General features: G+C 44.1%; 1 protein-coding gene across 1 annotated transcript in view; it reads left to right on the top strand.

Annotated features, from left to right (window-relative positions):
* Positions 1-25,187, top strand: part of DST (dystonin) — a 1,528,317-nt gene that overhangs the window by 776,283 nt on the left and 726,847 nt on the right. The window contains exons 11-12 of the mRNA XM_086926448.1: positions 22,738-22,850; positions 23,051-23,157. Of these exons, the coding sequence (XP_086782574.1) occupies positions 22,738-22,850; positions 23,051-23,157 (220 nt within the window). The remainder of the gene's footprint in view (positions 1-22,737; positions 22,851-23,050; positions 23,158-25,187) is intronic.

Here is a 25,187-nt window from a genome sequence, read left to right as displayed (position 1 = left end):
TCCTCTCTCCCACCCACGAAAAAGGTCATTTATTAGACCTAATTTTCTCAAATTGCTCTGGAATCACAGTGGACCCAGGCATCACCCTACCATGGACGGACCATTTTTTAATCCCTTTTAAATGGACCACATTAAAACCCTCTCCTCCGGCTCCCACCACCAAACTCAGGCGGGCCTGGGCGCGCCTTGAGGTGGATAAATGGTGCACTAAACTGGCCAGCTCTGACCCAGAAATCCAGGATGATCCCGCCTCAGCAAATCAGGCATACAACAACTGGATCTCCCAATCCCTTGACTGCACGCTCCCAATGAGCAAAACTGTACTGAGGCGGCCTCAGAAAAGCGCCCCGTGGTACACTCAATCCCTTAGAGAAAAAAAGCACCTCTGTAGAAGAGCGGAAAGACGCTGGCGTTTAGACCGATCAGTATATAACAAAAATCAGTACCGTGCAACCTTAAACGAGTACAAACTCCAAATAAAAACAGCACAATCGACCTTTTTCGCCGAAAAGATCATGAATGCTAGATCAAAACCTAAAGAGATCTTTTAAATCATTAAAAAATTAACCAATCCATCCCCTACAGCCCATGTTGAGAAATCGGTCACCCAGTGTGATGACATCGCCGAATTCTTCTACCAGAAAATAAACAAAATCTATTCAACCTTTTCTTCTTCAAACACCGACCCGCCCACGCAACCTAATAACCCCTCCAGCCCACCACCTCCCCCCACCCCTTACAAGTTAACTCACTTCCCCCCGATAGACCTCTCCACTTTAGAATCACTGACCCTTAGTGTTAAGTCAGGCTCCCCGTCCGACCCTGCCCCTCCGGACACCCTAATGGCAGCATCCCACACTACCTTGCCTGTCATCAGAGAGGTTCTAAACTCCTCCATCTCCTCTGGCACTGTCCCACCCGAGTGGAAACGGGCCATGGTCAGGTCTCTGATCAAAAAACCCAATCTGGACCCGGCTGATTTGGCGAATTATCGCCCCATTTCTCTCCTCCCTTGGCTGAGCAAGGTATTGGAGAAATATGTAAGCCAACAGCTGGTGTCCTATCTTGAGGACCACCATATACTGGATCCCACTCAGACGGGTTTCAGACCCAAGCACGGGACAGAAACAGCACTCCTCATGGTTGTAGAGGAAGCGCGAAAAATCTTGGATCAAGGAGGATCAGTGGCAGTGATCCTCCTTGATCTAAGCGCGGCTTTCGACACAGTATGTCATGACACCTTACTTAACCGCCTGTCTAGTGTAGGGATTGTGGATGGAGCCTGGGCCTGGTTTGAATCCTTTTTAAGGAACAGGTCTTTCAGGGTTTTTGACGGTGACTCAGTTTCCTCCAGCAGACCACTAAATTGTGGAGTTCCTCAGGGCTCCTCTCTGAGCCCAGCCTTGTTCAATCTATATATGAGACCACTGGCCATTGTCGTCCGCCCTTTTGGAGTTAACATCATCTCATATGCGGACGACACACAGCTGGTGGTCTCACTGGCGCAAGAGTCATCCCGAACAGCGTCAGGCGGGCTCAGAGAATGCCTAGAGGAAGTGAGGAGCTGGATGACGGCATCAGCCCTGAAACTTAACGGAGACAAAACCGAGCTAATGCTCCTCGGACCCTCAGAACCGGCTCTCCCCCCCTCCCTTTGGCCTTCCAGCCTAGGACCGCCGCCAACCCCAAAAAATGCAATTAAAAGTCTTGGAGTGTGGTTGGATAGCTCGCTTTCCTTCAACACCCAAGCCACTAAACTCTCTGCTACATGTTTCTCCATTCTGAGGATACTAAACAAAATCTTCCCCATCCTCCCCCTGGAAGCCAAACAGGCAGCCATTCAAGGACTCATCCACTCCCGGCTTGATTTTAACAATGCACTCTACCTGGGTGCACCTGAATACACCCTTCGTAGGCTGCAAACTGTTCAGAACAGTGCTGCTCGCCTTCTACTTAAAATCCCCCACAGACACTCAGTCAGGACCGGCTTGATAAGCCTCCACTGGCTACCGATCCGACAGAGGGTTCTGTTTAAGGCGCTATGCATAGCCCACCAAGCCTTCTGGAACATGGGTCCTACCATCACCCGTAACCTGATCTGTCAATACATCCCGAAGCGGAATCTCTGTTCTAGCCAGACCCTCTTGGCAGTTGTCCCAAGAATAAAGAGATCCAGAACAGGCGGCAGAACGTTCATGTACAACGCAGCTAAGGCCTGGAATGCTCTACCATTTCACCTTAGAGCCACCCAGAACCTCAATATATTCCGCAAACAACTGAAAACTCACCTTTTCACATCTGTTTGTTAATCCTATTCCTCTGTCCCCTTAAGTGCACTGCAGGTTTACGTCTTCCCCAGCGCTTGGACGCCCACGGGCAACAAATGCGCTCTACAAATCCCCAAGTTTACAAGTTTACAAGTCTGCAAACTGATTCCAGTGCTCAGCTGAATGGAGGACCACTTAAACTACGAAACATTTTGCTTGCTAAAGCAGTGGGTCTTTGTTACAGTGTCATATATTGTGATATTCCGGACCAGAGAAGAAGTTCTAGGTCAGGCGGAAAAGCTTGAGGTCACCGCTTTAAAAGGAAATCAGAACCCAGGAGAATGTCATATCAGTCTGGAATTTAGCAAAGCTCTTGAGCAAGTTCTTGCATTGTTTCCAGTTTCACTGCCATCTGTCCACTGCCACAACCACTGTCACTAAAAATATATTGTTTAGCATCCAAATCCGGATAAAGCACTCAAGAACGTGCAATGTTCCACACCACATCTTGACCACCCCAGCCTTATAAGACTATCACTGAGCAGACTAGTTAGGGAAGGTCGTGCGGCTGTGGAGGAGACCAACTTCTTTGCCTTCCATTCAAGTAATCCTGGCTCACCAGACATTCACACTTACTGTACCACTCCCTGGGATTGACTTCTATATAAATGCTGATTTTATTTTACATCAGTAATAGCACATATGCGAGGCCTGTACAACCTTTTTTAAACATCTTTTTCATCAACAATATACTTCTCATGAAGCGTTCGAAAAATATCAAAATAAAGTTCAACTTACGCACATTGTATTGAATCCATCACTCTGTCACTCTGTCCTTCACTTAAGAGGTGAGAAGAGGAAGGATGTGTAATAGTTATTGCAATATGTTTTCGATGTAATCAGCACCTCACATATTATTATGATTAATATAACATATTTATATTGCCCACATTCACCTTTAACCACTATGGGCTTTTTCTCGCAATACTTATTTCTTGTAGATTGTTCTGGTTGCACTCGTGTTAATCAATCAATCAATGCATTTATATAGCGCACTACTCACACAGAGGGGCTCAAGGCGCTAGGGGAGGGGGGTCCGCTACTGCTCGAACAGCCAGGTCTTGAGTTGCTTCCTGAAGGCGAGGTGGTCCTGGGTCAGGCGGAGGTGGGTCGGGAGGGAGTTCCATGTCTTGGCGGCGAGGTAGGAGAAGGACCGTCCTCCTGTGGTGGCTCTTCGGATGCGGGGAACGGTGGCGAGGGCGTGGCCGGTCGATCGAAGCTGGCGTTTGGGAGCGTAGAAGTTGAGGCGGCTGTTGAGGTATCCTGGTTCTTGGTTGTGTAGGGCTTTGTGTGGGTGGGTGAGGAGTCGGAAGGTGATTCTCTTGGTGACCGGGAGCCAGTGCAGGTCTCTCAGGTGTCCGGAGATGTGGCTGCGGCGGGGGATGTCCAGGATGAGTCGTGCTGAGGCGTTCTGGATCCGCTGAAGTCTTTTCTGGAGTTTGGCGGTGGTTCCGGCGTAGAGGGAGTTGCCGTAGTCCAGACGGCTGGTGACGAGGGTCTGGGTGACCGTCTTCCTGGTCTCGGTGGGGATCCACCGGAAGATCTTTCGTAGCATGCGCAGGATGTTGAAGCACGACGAGGAGACGGCGTTGACTTGTCTGGTCATGGAGAGGGTGGAGTCCAGGATGAAGCCCAGGTTGCGTGCGTGGTCTGTTGGTTTGGGTGCGCTGCCTAGGGCGGGGGGCCACCACGAGTCGTCCCAGGCGGAGGGTGAGGATCCCAGGATGAGGACTTCCGTCTTGTCCGAGTTCAGTTTCAGGCGGCTGTTCTTCATCCATTCGGCTACCTCTTTCATCCCTTCGTGGAGGTTGGCTCTGGCGGTGGCGGGTCGGGGTGTTAGACCTACCTTGAGAGCTGTCTAATGCCATCTGGTGCTTTTACATTGGTGCATCCTCATCTGATCTGGCTAATGAGTTCATCATATTCAGGCGTGGCTCCTCCGCTATGGAGGAGGAGCGTAGCCCCACTGCTTTTAAGTTGTGAGAAACATAAAATGACAATAACTTAAAGTTTCTACCGTTTTATGTTTCCTGTTCTGCTGCTTTGCAGCAGGCATTTGAGCAGGGCTGCTCAGCTCTCTTAGCAGGGTAGGGGCGGAGTGGTTTGCCCACTCCTAAGTGCGCAATGACTGTTTGGTCGGCCCTCTCAGGCCGCCCAAAACATTCATGCGCACTCCCATGTTCTCCATGGAGGCTGCATTACTGCCTGCATGGAGAACTTGCCCATCCATACAGCCCCTGGTTGAGCACCATGTCATGGTGCTCAGACCAATCACAATGGAGGGAGCCTGGCTGCCTGCTTCCTGTGCCTGTCGGAGGCAGGAGAGCAGGAAAGCAGGAGCTCAGAAGAAGCGGAACCCGGCCTCGAGGTAAGTTTTATTTTGTATTTTTTTTAAATTTCCAATACCCCTCCCCCTCCTGTGCGACACCCGATTCCCCCTCTCCCCCACAATCGCTCCCTCACCCTGCACCCTGCACCTGATCCCCCACCTCCCACCCGCGAGCCATGCCGGCCGCGACTGATCATATTGGTTAATGCATCTAGGTCTACTATGACTCTATCATCCGTCCTGACTGCTCTCATTCTTATCTCTTAAGTTTCCTCTAAAGAGCACATTTGGTAAAACTACTGCATTTCTGTGTCAATTTGCTACCAGCACCACCAGCCCTGCAAATTTATGGTGGATACCTGATTCTCTAGGTCTGTGTTTGATACGTAATATGCAGTGTTTGAACGTCGTGTCAAAGCTGGTACTTGCTACACCGCTCAGCCCTTGTTGTTACTTGTGTCTAATATTCAGTCAGACTCCTACAAGGCCATGTTATATATATAAATGTGACTTCCCGCTTCCTTTATTTGGGGCGTGCAGAGTATCCATTAGAGTAAATCCTCTTCAGTTTCACAGAGTCAGATAAGTATGATGCAGCAAGATAATACGTATTAATTTAAATATTGTGTTGCTAGATACCCCCTGCACTTGAACTCTTGTTTTCTCGCATTCATTCTTTGTCTGTTAATGGTGTCTGTAAATCCATATTCCACCGCTGCCATGATCTCGGAGAAGAAGCTGTAGAACCTTAGTCGTTTTGCACTTCAAATAGACAAAAGCAGAAATCCTAGTGAGTGGAAAGCACCAATATCGTCGCCATGCTTTACTGATGCTTTCTGAAGAGCTCAATAGCTGTACAGAAAACATTTTTTTGAGGTGATGGAGGTATCCTTGTATGGGTGCAGTAGCATATTGTTGCAAAAATTGCCAGAAGCTGAAGACAGACTTACCTGGTGGAAGATTGGTCCTGCCATCTTGAGCTAAGGGCTCCTGGGAAATCTTATAGGAAATAAGAGGACACGGTGCACAAGAAGGTGAGGGAATGTGAGAAAATAGGATTGGATAGTAGAAGTTCTTCAATCAGTTCAAAGGATACAACTGTCTCCTTGACTACCACTTCCATGGAACATTCCTGGACGTGGGAAGACTCCACCTGAAGAAGGTCCTGTTAGGAGAAAGAGGGCCTTTACTACAAAAGCCCAAACTGCACTGGGCAGTATAAGGAGACAGAAACGGAGGTGGATGAAGAAAAAAAGCAGGGAGAGAAGGCAGATAAAAAGGGACATGAGTTAGGCGAATTGGTGCAGAATATCAGTAAGCATCGTAATTAAGGTTTACTTTTTATAAACTGAGGTAAAGTGGACTGTAAACTGAAGTGCCAATTTGGATACTTGCAGAGGATATTGATATCATGTTTCCATACATTAGCTACATGTATGTTACGAGAGAACATCTGAAGTGGCTGCGCCTTCAATCATGAAATAACCAGTGATCTCCAAACCACTCTGTGTTAGTGAAAAGGTTATTTTCCTTCATGCAAATCCATTCAATTCCAAGACTGTTTAAAGACAACATTTCTCGCCATCTTGGGCAGACAATGGTACCAGCTTCTTCCAATGTGAACTTTCATGCCACTGTCTATGAAGCATGGGCAAAGCGAACTGGCCTGGCATTGGTTGCCATTTTTTTGGCGTTACCTACGTTTTGTAAACGTTTTTGTGAACCTTTATTACAAAAACATTAAAACCAAACAAAGGAGAAAACATTAAAATAAATTCACATCGGCCGATCAGTCCCTGAGAGTCAAAGGGACAACTTTCCAGGTGGGTGTCAACAATGTGCTTGGGAAGAATGCTGCCACATGTTGAGCGGGGCAAAAACAAAATGTGAATGACACTACTGCAGCCCAAAAATTGAAGAGGGCTGGCTGAAAGCCGCTCTAAGTAAGTATATGACATGCAGGGTTGGACTGACCTATAGGACAGCCTGTCAGTGCCCGATGGGCTGGTCTGACAAGTCAGTGTGTGGGGCGGTGTTGTGGCTGTTTGTGGGCCTGTTGATATCACTGATATAAAAAACATTGCCAGCAGCAAGCCCAAATCCATGCACTCTTCCATACTTTGCAAAACATTTATACAGCATAACATTATAAATTTAAAACTGTCCAAATGTGCAAACATGAACCAAGTGTATTTTTAGCTATCTAATTCACTATACGGGCCACTTTTATTCTGTTGTCCAGGTCTATTTCCTGCCCCAGTACGACCCCGATGACATGTATACTTTTTGTAAAATCACATGTTCTTAAGCTAATGCCAGACCTAAAAAGGACTTCCACGTCCAATAAAAGCTTTCTTGCCAGCATGTGTTTTATCTTTATGGTAGACTTTTTAAAGCTAGTCGGTTGTAGTTTTAAAATAAGCCATATTAAGGGCAAGTATATAGGTACTGTAAACGGCCACAATCTCACTGTATCAAAACACACATTAGGTTTCTAAAGTATGCAGTAATTCTGGCTGATAGTAACCTGCATAAATATGTCATTACCGCTGGTCCAGCATAATTTTAGTGGCTTATGCACTTTCTCATTATATACACATTATATACAATAATCATATTATTCTGTGTGCGTTGTATTAATTAACCATTAGTGGGTGGCTTAATTTATTGTTAAGTAAAGACTACACATCAAGTAGAAATGTATTTGTTAAATGTATTCGTGCTAAATGTACTTGTGTGAATCCATTTTTGATAAGAAAGTTAGCTTAGCATATAACCAGACTCCAGTAACTTGAGTTTCTTTTTTTTGAGATATCTTGCCAGTGCCTTCCTTTATTATCTCCTCCATAAGTGTATACTCATCGCATTTGTTAAGTTAGAATGGGCTCATTGGTTATTGTATTAAACTGGTATGCATCCTGAACCTTTATTAGTAGTTTTCCTGGTACATGGAGACTGATAGGAGATGCTCTTGTACTAGAGAGATCTGAATGATGTTACATCAAGGTTGCCCAGATGATTGCTCCTTTGTTGAGAGCAAGGAAACCAAGGAGTCTACCAGCTCCCAGAGTACACTTTCTTCAGATTGATTTGTCTGGTGGAACTGATATAGATAAGCTTTATATAATCTTTCTTCATGTTTTAATTGCGAGCTCTTTAGAATAGTAGACCAGACCCTCTCCTGACTTAGGCAGAGAGAAGACTTCTTCTCAACTCAGCTGATTTCCTCTGCCCAGAGTGTCGAGATTCATGTTTGAGTACTGATATGTTTTCCCATGAACCTTAGTTTTTGTTCATTTGATACTGACAGCTTCCTCGTAGAAGTTCCCCATAGCAGTTTCAATAATTAATTTAGAATAGGGAAGTTCATTTGTGGAACCTGCATGGTAAATATTTTGCTTGCTGTATGTGAATCTATTTTGCATCTATGTCCTCATGACATCCAAATTCAGGCTGCATGATCATTTAACTATGTATGATCTTACAATATATTTTCTTCTATCTTGCTGATTGATTTGTAACCTGAATCAAATTGTTAATAAAACCCTTAAGGTTTGGACACCATCCTTTCTGTCGTTCTTGTGGGACCACATTGATTTCACTGTAATTGAAATTTATTGAAATGGTTTGTCACTGAAGTGTAGGGAGTTGCTATACTATAGAAAAGATGTAGAGCTTGGCCAAGTCCAGTCCATGCAACTAACATTTATGGCCCAATTTGGAAGATCAGTAGTGTTTGGCAGTTCTGAAGGCACTTGTGGTGGCTGAGTGAGTATTAATAAGGCTTTGCCTCGTAACTTGTCTATGTCAAGTTTGCGGTGTTACATCAACATCGTTTGTTTTGCATTTTAGCGTTGTATGTGGCCAAACTGTGTGAATGCATGTGCTCTTAATGTTGAGCAGTTAAAGTTGTTATCAGGCTCATAGCAGTCCAAGATCACAGGCTGGAAAAGAAAAATTGTGTGTTTTCACTTGTCTGTTGAGTTTTGTGGTGTTGTGGGTTCGCGTGGTACTGTAGGTCGCACAATTAAGATAGAAACCTATAAATAATTGGTGTTGTTAGATCCTATAGCACCAAGGCAAAGCCATATTGGTCAGTGTGACTTCCTTTTGGTCAAGATTTTACTTGTGTGTATGCTAATGCTGGAAAATGTTATTCCTCATTATCCCCTTGAGAGAGATAACTTTGAATTTCTTTACTGTAGCAGACGGGAGTCACTTGTTAATTGTGCTTGCTTTGGTGTTTTTGCAAAAGTTTGCTTGCACAAAGAAATCATAAAGGAAGGAGAGCTGCTGTGAGGTGCTGTGATCCAAGTCATCCCGTACTGCACAGGCAATGGTAGTTGCACCGTTAGGTGCCGCGCTTTGATAAGTCTGTGTAGAGAGTGCTGTGCTGAGGTTGGATATTAGTACGGCCATGTATTTATACTGTGATTTGATAGAAATCGCCACCTAATTGAATTCACTGTTTACTCTTGAATTGTTAGAAATTACTGCAGACATGAAATGTTTTAGGGTGCCCAGAGATATAGTGAGGGGTGACATGAGAATTCCTGTCCGAAAAGGCAAGGATGCTCCACTGAAAGGTGCACCAGATCATTACATGACCATAAATATCAGACTTAACACATGTATTTCTCTCGAATAATAGAACAACATCACTGAAAAAAACCTGGAAGAAGAAAGCTGAGGGAGAGAAAGGTAATGAGATGCAGGAGAAATCTGACTCTGATTCTGGTAACAATTTCTTAGAGGGCCTATTGTCTCCCGACCACCACTATATAAATGTTGTCCAGTCCACTGGCAATGTCGGTGTTACCGGTAATGGTGATACTGCTTCTGCTGACCAAAATATAACTCAGATAGGAGGACCTGACCGACAGCCCCAGTTGTGACTGTTTCAGCACCAACATCTATTGTTATGACTGTCCCAGTTATACCTGTCCCTGGGGTGACAACCCCTGTTATAACAACCCAGACACTGACTGTTACCATTGTAACAGCCCTGATAGCCGTGGCCCTGGTACCTGGAGTTTCATGGGCAGCTGCTTGATTGCCTGCTACCATTATTTCTCTAATGAAACAGAATTCACCAGTGGCAAGTTGTAGTCCCAACCATTTACAAGGCCTTTAGGACAAGTTTGGACCCTAGTGTTTAGGATCCCAGTTGGTCAAGGTTCCTCGGGATTCTTGAATAGTCGGTCAAGGTTCCCCAGGATTCTTGGATTTTGGAGTGGTATCCCAACTATTTGGAGAATTCCCAGAAAGTGCAGAGGAGGAGGTCAAAAATGAACCTGTAGACATGTTCTTGCTGAGGGCAGAGTTAGAGGAGCTCACTAGGGTAAACCTTGACTTTAGCCATGTGGAGCAGTAGTAGGAAAATGAGCTTATATATTTCAGCAAAATATTACCAGCCATCCAGTGCAAGCCATGATGAATTAACAGAATTGGCAAATCAGTATGATGTAGACCTTTTTAGAAGTAAGACTTTATAGAGGAGCTTTGGAGCTCAGTTAGATGATGGAGCGATTGTGAACACGAGGACTTCTGGGATGAAGTTACATGTTAAGGAATTGGTCAGTTGCATACAGAATTGGAGTAGCCTAGACAAGGTAAGGGACAGTTTGGGTCAGTAAAAAATGGAAAAAAAAGAAAAAAAGGAAGAAGCTGGAAGAATGATAAAGACACCCCCAGATGGAGATATGGCTAAGACTTTCCCTTTGAGGGAGATACATGGAGGGAGGTACGTGCATGTGCCCTGGAGTCGCACAGACTCTATTTCCTGCTTGATGTTGTTTTATCTGTATTTGCTGTGAAGCGCTCTGATACCTCCGGGTCCAGCTAGCGCTATACAAAACTTAAATAAATAAATAAATAAATAAATAAATAAATAAAATAAAAAATGATCTTGTTACATTTACAAATCAGTTCCCAAAATCGAGGGAGAGTCCCAATTGGTGGTCCACTTAGGTTGATTAATTTATGAAAATATCTAAAGAGTTGTGGGAAGATTGGAACACAGTTTTCGACATAGTGGTTCCCAGTGATTTGTGGACTGAATGTAAGGTGTCGGTAAAGAGGCCTAATGCAGAACCTCAAAGAGTGGCTGGGACAAATGCACCTTCTCTTGATTGAGAAGTATAACCAGGTGATTAACTTTTTTAAATGACAGTTCCCACAAAAGGAAATTGAGTGGTTGAAATTAATCACACTACTCAAGAGGTAAAGGAGTCAGTGCATGCTTATCATGAGCGTTTGTTCCAGGTGTTCAGATAACATAGTGAGGTCAATAACCAAGAAAAGGGTGAGATGACCGATTTTGTGTCATAGTTTGTTCTTGGATTGCATCTGGAGATTAACCTGCATATTTAACAGAATGTGATCTGTTGTCAAACCAAGACTATGGACAAGATACTTCGATATACAAAGTATTTTAGTGATGAGCAAGAAATGAAATAGGAAAGTCTAAAAGAAAATGTTATGATGGTTCAAACTAAGCTTGCACAGTAGGAATTTCAAAATGAACCATACATGGGAAATATTGGTGGAATGCAAGCTGCTTGGTACCAAGGTGGAGTACAGATGTTCCAAAGGTAGATGTCAAGGTGTGCTAATTGATCTGAGTACAGAGATAGGTGTGGCAATGTTGAAGTGGGCTAACCCATGTCATTATTGAAAGAAGTTGGTTTCCTGGAATAGGACATGTTGATTGAACCCCAACTGACTGTTGGAGGATGCCCAAATACAAAATGTTAATCCTATGCAGATGCAAAATAAACCCATGCAAATACCGCAGAACCCTAACATGCCTCAAACCCCGGTGATGTAGGTTCCCCAACCATCGATGCCTCAGCAAAATATGGGAATACGAGGTTCAATGCGAACTAGGTTCGAAGAGCTAATCAGAACTCTTTTGCAAATCATGCTGCTTTCCAACAGTTTCCTGTCTTTCATGGTTATGGTTCGGATCAATCACATTATCGGTGCTTGAGGCGGAAGGTAGATTGTGTGCTTGGTGCAGTCGTGGAGGTAGACCTGAGAGGTCCATACTTAGAAGGTGAGTGGCCACAAAAGGGTCATTCTTGATTGACACTGGTGCTACTCGTTCCACTGTTAGAAAAGCAGAAGTCCCAAACCTACCCCTCTGGAAAACAGATCCATGTTGTATCAGGGTCAGAGACGGGTTAAGGTACAGTTTTTCGAGAAGACCATCAATTTGTGATATGTGATTCTAGTCCAGCCAACTTGTAAGAACGCAATCTTTTGTGCAGGTAAATTGCACCATTTATTGTACACGGATAGTGTTGAGATTCAAACACATAATGAGAATGTTGACTATAAAATGGCCAGATGAGCACCAGCCATCTGTCTGTTTCCCATAATGACTGTGGAAGACTTACACCCTGATTGGAAAGATACTGTGAAGCCCAAAGTCTGGTATTTTTCAGGTAAAGATATCAGACTTATTAAAGGTGCAGAACCTGTCCAAATTACTGTCACAACAATTGTTGAATATCCTCAAATGCCACAGTATAAACTCATACCAGGAACAATAGCTGGAATTGCTCCAGAGATTGAGTCCATGATACAGCAAGGTATCCTAAAGGAGATTATGGGGATTCACCATGTAACTTTCCCATTTTGGGCCTGCGGAAAACCAATGGCAAGTACTACATTGTGCAGAACCTGCGAAACATTAATAGTATCATAGTTCCATGTTGTCCTGTGGTATTGAATCCTGCTGTGGTTTAGTTTCAGATACCATGTGAAGCTGAGTGGTTCGCAGTAATTGACCTAAGCCAAGCATTCTTTTCCATCCCACTTCATGAAGAGAGTCAGTTTTCTTCACCTTTCAGTTAGAGAATACAATTTTGGCATGGTGCTGAGTTCCACAAGGTTATATGGAAAGTCCTTCAATTTTTAACCAAAGCTTGAAAAAGGAATTTGAAGCCTCTAAAGTTACCGTCTAGTGCAGTGCGTGGGTGATCTAATGGTAGCATCGATCTCGCAAGAAGCATGCAGACAAGACATCATTGCCTTGTCGAATCACTTGCCTGAGAATGGATAGAAGGTGTCCCCAGGTTAAACTGCAGTACTATCAGAAAGAGGTCCTGTACTTAGAGCTTCCCATTGAGAAGGGAGCAGGGAAAGTGTCATAAAAGAGAATCTCTGCGTTTTTGAAACTGAACCTTCCCACTACACAGAGAGAAGCCAGAATGTTTTTGGGGAATGGTGGGTTACTGTTCTCATTAGATTCCCAACTTTTTCTTAGTGGTTAAACCTCTACAGAGGTTAGGTTGACACACAAAGATGTATCCGATTCGGTACCTTGGTACACCAACAGCTTGAATGCCTTCCTAGAGTTGGGAGAAAATCTTTGTTGAGTCCCAGGTCTGGGAATGTCAGATTACAGTAAAGAATTAGTGTTATTTTGCAGTGAGAGAGAGAGAGCTGTACTGTGTCAGTGCTTACTCAAATGCATGGTGATTCTTAAAGACTTGTTGCATTATTTTTTGCTGTACGTGACCCCGTAGCTGCAGGACTGCCTGTTTGCCTTAATGAGGTAGCAGAGGTCGGTGTCAACATTGAGCAGAGTGAGAATATAGTTATGGGCTATCGTCTTACATTTCCTATCTGTAGAAATATTGCTTACCAGTACTAAGACACAACACCTGACCAACAGCAGACTAACCGGTTATGAGCAGATGACACTTGCTACTAAAAATATTCTGTTGAAAAGGTGCTGAAGTCTCAATCCTGCCATGCTGTTACGCCTGCCTGAACCTGAAGCTGAAGGGGGAGATTGAGCAAGACGGTCTTGATTTTATAGAATTGTGCACCAAGCCAACACCTGATATTAAAGAGTAACCCCTCGCAGAGCCTATGTATTGTTTGTGAATGCCTCATGTTTGAGAGATAATGAGGGACATTTGAGAGCTTCTTATGCTGTTTGTGCAGTTCAAGATGTAGTGGAAGCCTCCTAGCTCAGCTGTGTAACTTCTGTCCATGAGGCTGAATTTTTCACTCTTGCCAGAGCTTGCTGTGTCTTAGACCAATTGAAAGGTACTATTTTCACTGATAGTGAATATGGCTTTGGTGTTGTCCATGATTTCAGACAGTTGTGGTCACAAAGCAGATTTAGGGCGCCATCAAGGTCCTTGATTTGAAATAGGTAATATGTTATAAAACTTCTCGAGATATTGCAGATGCCTATAGAAATTGCTGTCCTGAAGTGCGCAGCACATAGGAGCGCAAATAATTATGTGAGAGCTAGTAACCGGTGTGCCAATGAAGTCGCCTAGTAATGAAATAATGGGTTCTGTGCATTTAATGGAGACTATTCAAATTAGCCTCAAATTAGACCAATTTCAATTTCTTCTTGTCTGTTACTTATACTTGGGAAGAAGTTAAGAGGTTGCAGGAAAAAATGCAAGAAAGCAAGGCTTAGTTAGAGCAGGATGTGTTAAGAATGAGGACGATATTTAGGTTTCAGCAGATGGAAGACCTGTATTACCACACAGTTTGTAGTATCAAATGGCTAGACACTTTCATGGTCCTACACATAAATAGGGATGTAATATTGAGGTTGTTTAGACAGAACTGGTTTAACCCCAGATTCAGGATGGTAGAGGATGTGTTGAGCACCAGAAGATAAATGTGGGGAAAAGAACACTAGTTACTATGAGTCACTTAGGGAGATCAGGGGTTCCTTTCGACAGAATGCAGTTCAATTTTATTGAAATGTCTGTGTGTAATGAGCTGAAATGTATCCTGTTTATGGTGTGCATTTTTTCCAATTGGGTTGAAGAGTACCTTACTAGGAGGAATCACAGTCTCACTGTGGTCAAACTGTTGTTGTGTGAACTGATACCAAGGTTCGGATCCTCTTTTTCTTTGGAGTCAGACCGAGGGACTCATTTTAATAATGAAGTCTTGAAAATGCTTTGTGTAGCTCTTTAGTTAGAGCAACAACTGCACTGTAGTTCCCGACCCGAGGCTTCTGTCATTGTGGGGCAGGTAAATTTGAATGCTGAAGTCCAGATTGATGAAAGCATGTGCGTCTACCTCTTTGAAGTGGTCAGACGCTTTCCCCTTGTTGTTGATGAGTCTCCAAAATACACCCGATCGGCGAACAAGACTGTCTCTCCATGAAATCCTCATGGGGAAGGCTATGTGAATGCCTGCTGTGCCTGCATATGTGCTTGTGAATATCACATAATATATGGTTCTCAACTACTGCAGAGGACTGGTTGATGTGGTGCGTTTTGTCTCTCACCAGGTTGAAGTTGCCACTGTCCTCCCTCAACAGGGACAGTGCCACAACGTCAGTCTGAGGGACTGGGTCCTCTTCAAAAAGTACATTCAAAAGTAATTCCTGAGCTCTGCTGGAAGAGCGCCTACCAAGTCATTCTGGTCATCATCACTGCTGTCACGAGCAGTGTACTGCCGAACTAGGTGCACACCTTCCATACTCAGCAAGTGAGAAGTCAGAGCTGGTAATTCCAATCAATGATATGCAACCGCAACCTTGTGAATACTCCAAAGGAACAGAAGGGGTGAAGTGAATACCCAATTACCTAAATGTAAATCCAGTACTTGTATAGCGCACAAATCACCCCCGAAGGGGTATCTCGGCGCTGGGGGCCGTTGGGAAGATTAAGCGTGTTATTGCCCAGAGTCGCATGGTGCTGGGCAGACCCCTGCTGCCGGAATCAGGGATCGAACCTTGATCCCCAGTGTCCATTGTCAGTCGCCCTGGCCGCGGCGCCACACCTCTTCCTCCGCGGCGCCACACCTCGTCCTCCTATGATCCAAGTTCCAGAAGTAGCTCAAAGTTTAAGGAAAGCCCTGAGTATGTGGTGAATGAATCAGCGGTAACTACATTAAATCAGCCTCATGCTGAGATGATTAATGACACTAATCCTGGTAAAGGACCGAATAATATGACCAGGAGTGACCAGGGTAGAGTGGCCTAGGGGCAGAGAGAGACTGAGAATGAGCTTTTCTGTTGAACTCATTCCACAAACTGTCATCAAGGAGACAGTGTTGACTGGGTTGAGTAATAGTGAAGATGAACAGCCAGTACCCAGGAGATTGAAATGAGTGAGGGTGCCTTGTCTGATGTTCTCTGCTCTGAGTGCACTTACTATGCTGACAGTGAACTTGAGCAAATAACATCTGATTTTGTTGATCAGGGAACTATACCAAGGTACTGATTTGATCTCTGTATGTTCCAAGAATCATGGGCTGTTACGCCACCCTTTTGGTCTGGGATTGCCAGTGTTGACCGACCTGCTGATTTCTCAGGGAAGGGCAGGCTGTCGGGGGGGGGCCTTGCAATGTGGTTGAGAACCCCTTTGGCCTGTACTTCTAAAGTTATTGACCATGGGTCCCCTGACGTGCTATGTGTGATCTTGCAATTTCCTGACAGGTTTTTATTATGTTTGAATAATGTTTATTGTAGGCACAAAGGTAACATAGCTGGTCTAGCTGCTATTGATGTAATCAATGTGCACCTTTTATCTCTCTAGGTTGATGTTTTTAGAAATGTGCTGGGGGATGATCATTTTGAATCTCTTGGTATTGCCACTGGTGCACTTAGTGGAGAAGAGAATTAAGTATGGACAATTCCAGCACTTACGCTCCAACCGATTAAAAAATGTTCGGCAGCAGTTCTGCAATTAAATTACTTTACCCTCAGTAATGGCTTGCAAACCTGTAACGGGAAGACCCCATCAGATAAAGAGGGGAAAGTCACCTTCAATTGGCAGGGTGAGACTAGTCGGATAGATTATATATTGATGGATGTTAGGTGTGGTCACAAGTAATTGACATGAAGGTGGTTTCTAGGCAGGACAGAAACCACAATGCCTTTAACCTCTCCTTGAGCTAGCTTGGCTCTAGAATTCTACCATATGACCTAGAACCCCTTGATAGGAGGCTTTTGCCAACCAGCAATCGACATAGGCTGAGATGGAGTGTTATTGCTGCCAGCTCCAACTATTCATGCCCAGCTGTACAAGGCCATTGCTACAGCTTTTGAAGCAGTCCCGGCACTAAGATGAAGTTCACTTGCAGTGTCCTCGTGGGAGGACCTTACTGACACCCATAATTCCTTGTTCTGCTCCATAAAAGAGTTTTTCTTGGTAGAAGCTAGGACTCTCCCAAAACGTGCTCATGCAGCCAAATGGTTTACCAAGTATATCGGTTAGCGAGACGCACCCTGAGGGCTGCTATCAAGGGAGGACCAGAGCTGCAATCCAGGAAGCTAGAGCTTCATATAAAGCTGTACTGGATAGGCCCAAATTAGATCATGAGATGGCTAGTTGGGAGCCATTACTGGCTGCAACTAAGGGGAAAGACCATCACTTATTTTAACAAATAGTGGCTAATAAGGGTCATGACCCGGTAGCCCTGCTGTGTAGTAATATACCAGCTGTCGCTTGGGTTGAATATGTCTCAGGCCTGTACTGGCATGAGGTGGGAATGATTGAGCCGGCCGTGTTGCCCTATACTGAGTGAGCAGGTCACAAGAGGGTGTGACCGTGGCCCTATACGTAACAGGCTGGGCTACCCAGGGGAATGGAAAAAGGAGTGTCAATCATCTAGCGTGTCACCTGCAGCTGCCCCGTCACACCAGATTGATTGTATTCCCAGCCCTATCACCACGAGTGAAGTTGCCACCACAAGTGATTGAAGTACGCCAGGGATGGCACTGGGCTAGATGAGGCACCTGGAGACTTGTTTAAAGTTGAGTAGATTTGGTGCCCTTATTTTGCCCTTTTTTTCATTAACATCATGAATGGGCTTACCATGTAGCAGACTTGGGCAGGAGCTGAAAGCGTCTCAGTCTATAAGAAGAGCCTTAGGTCTGTCAAATCGCATTACCGTCCTATCAGTCTTATTGACAACACACAGAAACTCTTTAATCAAATTCTGTTGAGCAGACTACAAACTTAGACTGAGGATGTAGAAGTGTTGACTCCGGGGAACATCCTTTACGACAAAACTTTAACAATGCGGTACTGTTACCATGCTACTTTTACATTGTAAATCGTTACAACGACTTGCGCTGGGGGGCGCTCCAGGATAGTAAATAGTTTAATTTACTATCCAACTCCTTCCCTAGAGTCCACGGGGACTGGAGTTGGAATAGTAAATAAAACTATTTACTATCCAGCGCTCCCCAACGCAAGTCGTTGTAACGACTTGCGTTGTAAAAGTAGCATTGTAACGGTACGCGTTGTCAAAGTACGCGTCGTAACGTCATACATCCGTTGACTCCTTTCCAAGCTGGATTCATTGCAGAGACTAGCACTATTGACCAAGTGCTCCAATTACAACGAATCTACTGGAAGCATGTCAAATTGGGGGTGGGCACCTCTATGTCATCTTTGTCGACCTACAATTCATAGGGAAGGCCTGTGGGTAGACCTAAATAATATGGGGGTACCAAAATATTTGATTGATGTGTTCAGGAGGGTTCACCTGGATAACTATGAGCAGGTTAGGTGTGGGCCTGCTGGGGAGTTGACAGACCCCATTCCAGTGTTCTGGGGGTGAGACAGGGGTGTGTCTTAGCCCCCACTTTGTTTCTGCTATACATTATTTACCTGACAACAACATTAGAGCAGTGTAAGCATGCTTACCCGATTCTGGCAAACAGGAACGTCTCGGATCTCCTGTTTACAGACAACACATTACTGGTCTCGAACTCCCCAATGGGTATCCAAAAATTGCTTGGTCAGTTTGGTGTCTTCTTCAGCAGAGAGGGCTGGAGATCAACCTTAACAAAACAAAATATATGGTATTGAATCCTTGCCAGATGGCTACGTCGCACCCAGCCCTTAATGGCTCTCCACTCGAGAAGGTTTGTACCTTTGAATGCCTAGAGTTCGCCCTCAATGAGCATTTTGGTTCGTCACCCCAGATCCAAAAGTGTAAACTTAGATTAGGAGATTATACGGGTTGTATCCTGAGAGCCTTGAAGGGGTCTAGCTTTTGCCCAGTAACACCCACATGGCAAATGTATAACTTGCAAGCTCTGGTGTCTATATGGTGGAAAACATTGCGAGCATGGCAATGTGAATGTTAGGAAATTGACAGAAAATCATTTTCTCCGACTCCTCACAAATCTCCCTGCCAGCACTCCCACTAGTACAAATCTGATTAGATCTTGGCATTCCACCACTTGCCCTCAGAGTAAAACTCAGACAGCTGCTGTATTGGGGAAGGATTTGGTCCTCAGAGACATATTGCCATTTTGGCTGGGCCTGGAAGAAATCTTAAAACTCCCTGGGGCTAATAGGATCCCATGGTTGGGGTACATTAGACGCTGTCTTGAAGAGATTGGGTGCGGAAATGGGTGGGTCCATCTGGAAACGTTGTGTGGTGTTTCCAAGTCCATACTTAACGAGTTGTATTGGAAATATGCAGATGGTAGACCCCACAAGGCTGAGGGGAAGTACCTTTACCTTGGCTTTTCTGGAATTTAAAGACACCTACTGTCTGGTAAGGTATATGGATACAGTTTAGCCCCTGGCTGCCGATCTCTCTATATTAAATTCTGCGTTGGGACCTTGTTGTTTCGATCATTTCCTGCGAACTTCCGCCCCATCTCGCTCCTCCCCTTTCCAGCCAAAGTCATTGAAAAGACCGTCAACAGACAACTCTCCACCTTCCTCGAGACCAGCGGATCCCTCGACCCATCACAGTCCGGCTTCCGAGCAAACCACAGCACCGAGACCACCCTCATCGTAGCCACCGACGACATCAGGTCCCTGCTCGACAACGGGGAAATGGCTGCCCTCGTCCTCCTGGACCTCTCAGCGGCATTTGACACCGTATGCCACCTCACCCTGATACAACGCCTCAGCAACACCGGAATCCAAGGAGCGGCACTGAAGTGGATCATCTCGTTCCTCGCCGGAAAAACCCAGAGAGTCCGCCTCCCCCCGGTCCGATCCGCGGCAACCAAAGTCATCTGCGGCTTCCCGCAGGGATCCTCACTCAGCCCCAGCCTTTTCAACATCTACATGAGCCCTCTCGCAGCCATCGCCCACCAACACAACCTTAATATCATCTCCTATGCCGACGACACCCAGCTGATCCTCTCCCTCACCAACGACCCCGCTACCGCCAAAGCCAACCTCCAGGAAGGAATGAGAGACGTTGCAGAATGGATGAAGATCAGCCGTCGGAAACTGAACTCAGACAAGACGGTAGTCCTCATCCTCGGACCATCTCTCTCCGCCTGGGACGACTCCTGGTGGCCACCCAAACCAACGGACCACGCACGCAACTTAGGCTTCATTCTGGACTCCCTCCTCGCGATGACCAAGCAAGCGAACGCCGTCTCATCATCCTGTTTCATCACCCTGCGCATGCTCCGAAAGATCTTCCGATGGATCCCCACCGAAACCAGCAAGACGGTCACCCAGGCTCTCATCACCAGCCGTCTGGATTACGGGAACACCCTCTACGCTGGTACCACAGCCACACTCCAGAAAAAACTCCAGCGCATCCAGAACGCCTTCAGCACAACTCATCCTGAACATCCCTCGCTGCAGCCACATCTCTGCCCACCTGAAAGACCTTCACAAGCTCCCCGTCAACAAGAGGATTACGTTCAGACTCCTCACCCACGCACACAAGGCTCTCCACGACACGGGCCCTAAGTACCTCAACAGCCATCTCACATTCTACACACCCACCTGCCAGCTCCGATCCGCCAGCCTCGCCCTCGCCTCCGTCCCACGATTTCAGAAATCCACCATCGGAGGAAGATCCTTCTCCTACCTGGCAGCCAAGACATGGAACTCCCTCCCCACTCACCTTCGGCTAACCCAGGACCATCTCTCCTTCAGGAAACAACTCAAGACCTGGCTGTTCGAGCAGTAGCGACCCCCCCCGCCCACTCCCTCAGCGCCTTGAGACCCTTATGGGTGAGTAGCGCGCTCTACAAATTCTGATGATTGATTGATTGATTGAAGTGGAAATGCTGGCTGAACCTGACCAGCGTAGTCCTTTCTGTTCTGAGGTCAAGGAAACCATAGACCATGTCCTGTAATTCTGGCTGCTATATTATGCACATAGGAGAAATTGGATTTTGCTACTGTGCCTCAATCTGATCATCAGGGACCATAACATTGCAAATTGGGCACTTTGAACAGACAAAACTCAGCCAATTGGATTTGCTGTTTCTCGCTTTCTCACTTATATGTGGAAACATGGACAGAAAAGGGTTAGTGCTTAGTGCCTAGTGCCCAGAACTTGTCTGTATTTATGCTGTGTCCTGCAGTTTCCTGTGATTTTATAAACTGCATGTTGCTTTTGAATATGGACTTCCAGCGCATGTTACGGTACAAATGTATGTCTAGGAGCTCTGAAACTAACTTTGATCTAAACTTTTAATTGTTGTGAAGTCTCCCTCATATGCTGCTAGTTCTTATTCTTATGTGCCTTTCTAACTTTTTTTAAATGTGTTAATTTTAAGTATTTTAATGACTTAATGATTGTAATGTTTTGATTTAATATTATATCTGCTTTTATGGCAATAGCCGAAATAAAGTTCAATAAAGTAAAGGAACTGTGCTAATTGCGTCTCCACAATGTAGGCCCACACACCAAAGTATTTAACTTCCTGAATTGATCACAATCATCATAAAAAAACTGTGTCTATGAGCGTAATTTCATTGAACTTTGATAAACTGAGCTTTGATGAACTTTGCATTTGTTTAATTCCGAAGATTCCCTAGGGCCAAGTCTCCAGTGGAAGAGTAGGGATGTCATTCTAGAAGAAGGCGGAGTAGGGTTAGAAGTGACTCACCAAGACTGCTGTACTTAGAGCCAATTTCCTTCAAATCACAAAATTAGTTTTGGTATTTTCACAAGTAGAAACGTTGCAGGATGTTTACGCCTGCTTGCTGCTATTTTACTCTAGAAGTATACTGTAGAGAAGATATGGGTATACTTACCAAAGATCAGTGTAGGCTAGGTACAGCGGGAGTATTACTTGTTGCTATCATATGTCTGATTGCTTTATTAATCGGCTTTAGTTTCCCTGCAGACATTAGTCCTGTTAGGGCCACACCTAAGCCTATTAACCATGCACCATCTGTAGAAGATTAACATAGTTTTGACATTAGGATTTTAAAACAAAATGATTCAGAGGGAGGCTTTTCTACTAATGCATTTTCTGGATTACTATACGAGTACACACATACAATGGAGGTAAAGGGCCTATTATGTATGCGCTCACTTGACTGCTTTAGTAGCTGAGTGAGTTACCTACCATCATTCTTCTCTTTCTTAAGCCGTCAACAGTAATATTCTGAACAGTCTTTTATATAGCTACGTATGCTAGAAATATTATTTTTCAAATCATGATTTAATTCTTTTTGAAGTTCCCCCTAATAAGTGCATGAATTCTGAGGCAAAGAAAAAAGAACCTGTGGAAAAGGAGGAAGATGAATATAAGGAGAAGGGAATATATCCTAAGTCGAAATTGGATTGGCAACATAAAGGGAAGTTGTGCATTTACTAGTAGAAAAGTGCAGACAGGAATAAGCATTTGAGACTGAGTGAACATACATTTTTAATTTTAGGTGCCCCTGCTGAAATTCTTACAGCAGAAGATCAAGTTATTCCTGGAGTTTATTTTGTGTGTGGATAGTATGCTTATTTTACTTTGCCAGAACATTGGGCAGGCATTTGTTATCTTGCTTTAGTGTTCCCAAAAATAGATCACATAAGTTATTTAGATATGCCTGAAAAAAGGATCATTTAGTAGACCTAAACATAGTGGTACCTCACAAATAGTAGGAGACATATTTGGACCTATGATTCCTTCAGTAGCTGGTGTCTTAAATGTTTTGAAGATTAGAAAGCTTTCTACAGTTGTGGACAAACTGGTTGCTAATACAACTTGTGCATTGTTGGCAGTAGATTCAGATGCCGATGATGGCAAAACGGATGTGCCACTTGTATGTTATTGCTCCGGCATACCCTTTACATTTCCAATTTGTGTTGCATTACATTGAATTGTCTTCTTGTATTAAATACTCTGTTCTTATTTTTTAGGCCGGACCTGATAGACATGAATATCGTTGCTGTTCAAAGCAACACCGCAAATTTAGAAAATGCTTTTTATGTTGCTGAGAAACTTGGCGTAACTAGACTTCTAGATCCTGAAGGTAAATATTGTCTTGCACCTCCCATTAGATTGAAGTCTTTGTAGTTGTGCCTGCATTCCTATCTGCATGTTTGATTCTTTTAATGAGTGAATGTAGATTCCCAAAAAATGAAAAGTAATTAAGATATTTTGTTATGTTTGATTAGAGGATTCTGCTCTGACGCAAACTTGTAAATCAGTGCTCTTTTGTCATTTTGATAGATGTGGATGTCTCCTCCCCTGATGAAAAATCAGTAATTACGTATGTGTCATCACTTTATGATGTGTTTCCCAAAGTACCAGAAGATGGTGAAGGCATCAATGCAAATGTAAGTAACTCACTGGAACATTACATGGGATGTACGAATACACACCTTTATTTAAAAAATAACCTTTGTAATGTATATTTTTTCATTGTATGGTAATTAAAATCATACAGGTGTGATAACTCAAGATCACATGAATAAAATGTTCTCCTACTTTTCATGCTAAAATGGTAAAACCCATTCTTTTAATAGCAGACTAAAAATGTTGCTCTAAATTTGAATATGTTCGCTGCCTTTTTCTGAAACATATTATATGTGTTTTTCATACCTGTGTTTTCTTGCCTGCATTCTACAGAATTCTATTAGTATAGCTTTCCTCTCAGGAGAACAAAGAAAAATCACCATTAAGCATTCATAGCAGTTAGTTTTACCTGGATAAGCAGCTTTAGGTTGAAGTCCACTAGATTTTTCCTCTAAAGCATGTGTCTCCAACCAGTAGGTCGAGAGCTATTGGTAGCTTGGCAGCTGCCTGATAGTAGCTGGTAGAAGGCTAGTCCAGTCCATAGAGAGGGTCCAGGCACATTGAAGGAGGTAGTGAAGCCAGCCAAACCAATGGCAGGTATCCACACTAACATACACGATGAAAGCCAGTGACAGTGGGATGGCCTGCAGAATAACCACCTTTTTCCATTTGCATTCAGGTAAGGTTGCATAGAGATTGGTCATGTTACATGCCCTGTTCTATCAATCACACTGTGCGAATAAACACTCGGACGCAAAGGAATGACAGAAGGACCAAGAGTAGAGTCAGCGTTGCAAAGGGTCGTTGTTATCATTAATGCTATATGGGGAGATCAGAATAGGAAATGAATTGGGTCTGTTCCTATTGGATCTGTTACCATATTCATGAGTAGTTCGTGGTGATATTCATTGATTAGAAGTAGCTCCCATCATAAAAAAAGGTTGGTGACACCGGCACAAAACCCATGCTTGATGTTTACTCCAGAGGCCTGACCACCTCTTAGTGCCAGAACGTATAAAGCATTAAAGAGCAAGATTACAAAAAGTGAATATGGTATCCACCACAAGCTGGAGGCTGAAACAGAAAGCTTTCAGTGGTTTCCTGAATTGAACCCCTTTATACAGATTCTAAATCTTATTTGGGAGTTCACTTCAGAAAGATGGTACCTTGTCCATTCTCCTCTCTATTTAGATGACCCCAAGTGCATCCCTGGAACATATGGGGTTATTTTTTCTGACATTAGCACAGGATACACTCCATTAGCACATTTACATTTTAGACTGAAAGATGTGTTGCTTGTCTTAAGAGACACCCAGCTCAGGCCTGTCTGATTCTGAGAAACTGGGTCTTTTATTTACAGCCCGAAAACAAGACACGCTATGGTATTCTCCACAGCCCGAAGCCCCTTAACTTGCTAACTGCCAAGTGCAAATCATTGGCATAATCCAGTTTTGCATTGATCAGTGACCCAATGACCATCGGTTACTGTTTCGAAGGGATATATGTAAGGACATTTTTGCACTGGCACAGCCAAAAAGAGTCTCCAGCTTAACGTAACCAGATTTGAAATGTATGTTAAGATCGTCATCTCATATAAATCCAGCATGATTTTGGCTTTTTTGCCACACAACAAATTGTGGCCAAGAGAGGCAGAGCCAAAGATTAACATACTGAAGACACCTAAGAGGTTACTCAAACTGCTGGCCCCGTTCAATTAGATAGCCCTGAAGCCTATCCACGTTGTGTCACAGTTTACTTGTTGGCTAATCTATGCATCATCTCCATACAAGTACAAACACAGGACCGTGGCATATCCATGAGGTGTCATTTTGTGAATTTTAAAAAGCAGTGGGTTGGAATCCTCCATCTTTGAGGTCAAGAATAAAGTATTTGTTTTGTCCTTTAAGAAAGCAATGGCACTATCTTTAAAACTACTTAGTAACCCGAGCTTTGATAACAACATGGTGCGTTAATAGGACTTACTCTACTGAGCCAAAAGTCATGGAATGGTCCAGTAAAAAGAAGAAGGACAATCCCTCTCATCTGTTTGTAAAAGAATGTGATGTGACCC

This window comes from Lissotriton vulgaris, chromosome 6 (assembly GCF_964263255.1).
Source record: "Lissotriton vulgaris chromosome 6, aLisVul1.2, whole genome shotgun sequence".
NCBI lineage: Eukaryota > Metazoa > Chordata > Amphibia > Caudata > Salamandridae > Lissotriton > Lissotriton vulgaris.
Note: the sequence above shows the minus strand (reverse complement) of the source record. Positions and strands in the feature narration are given on the sequence as shown.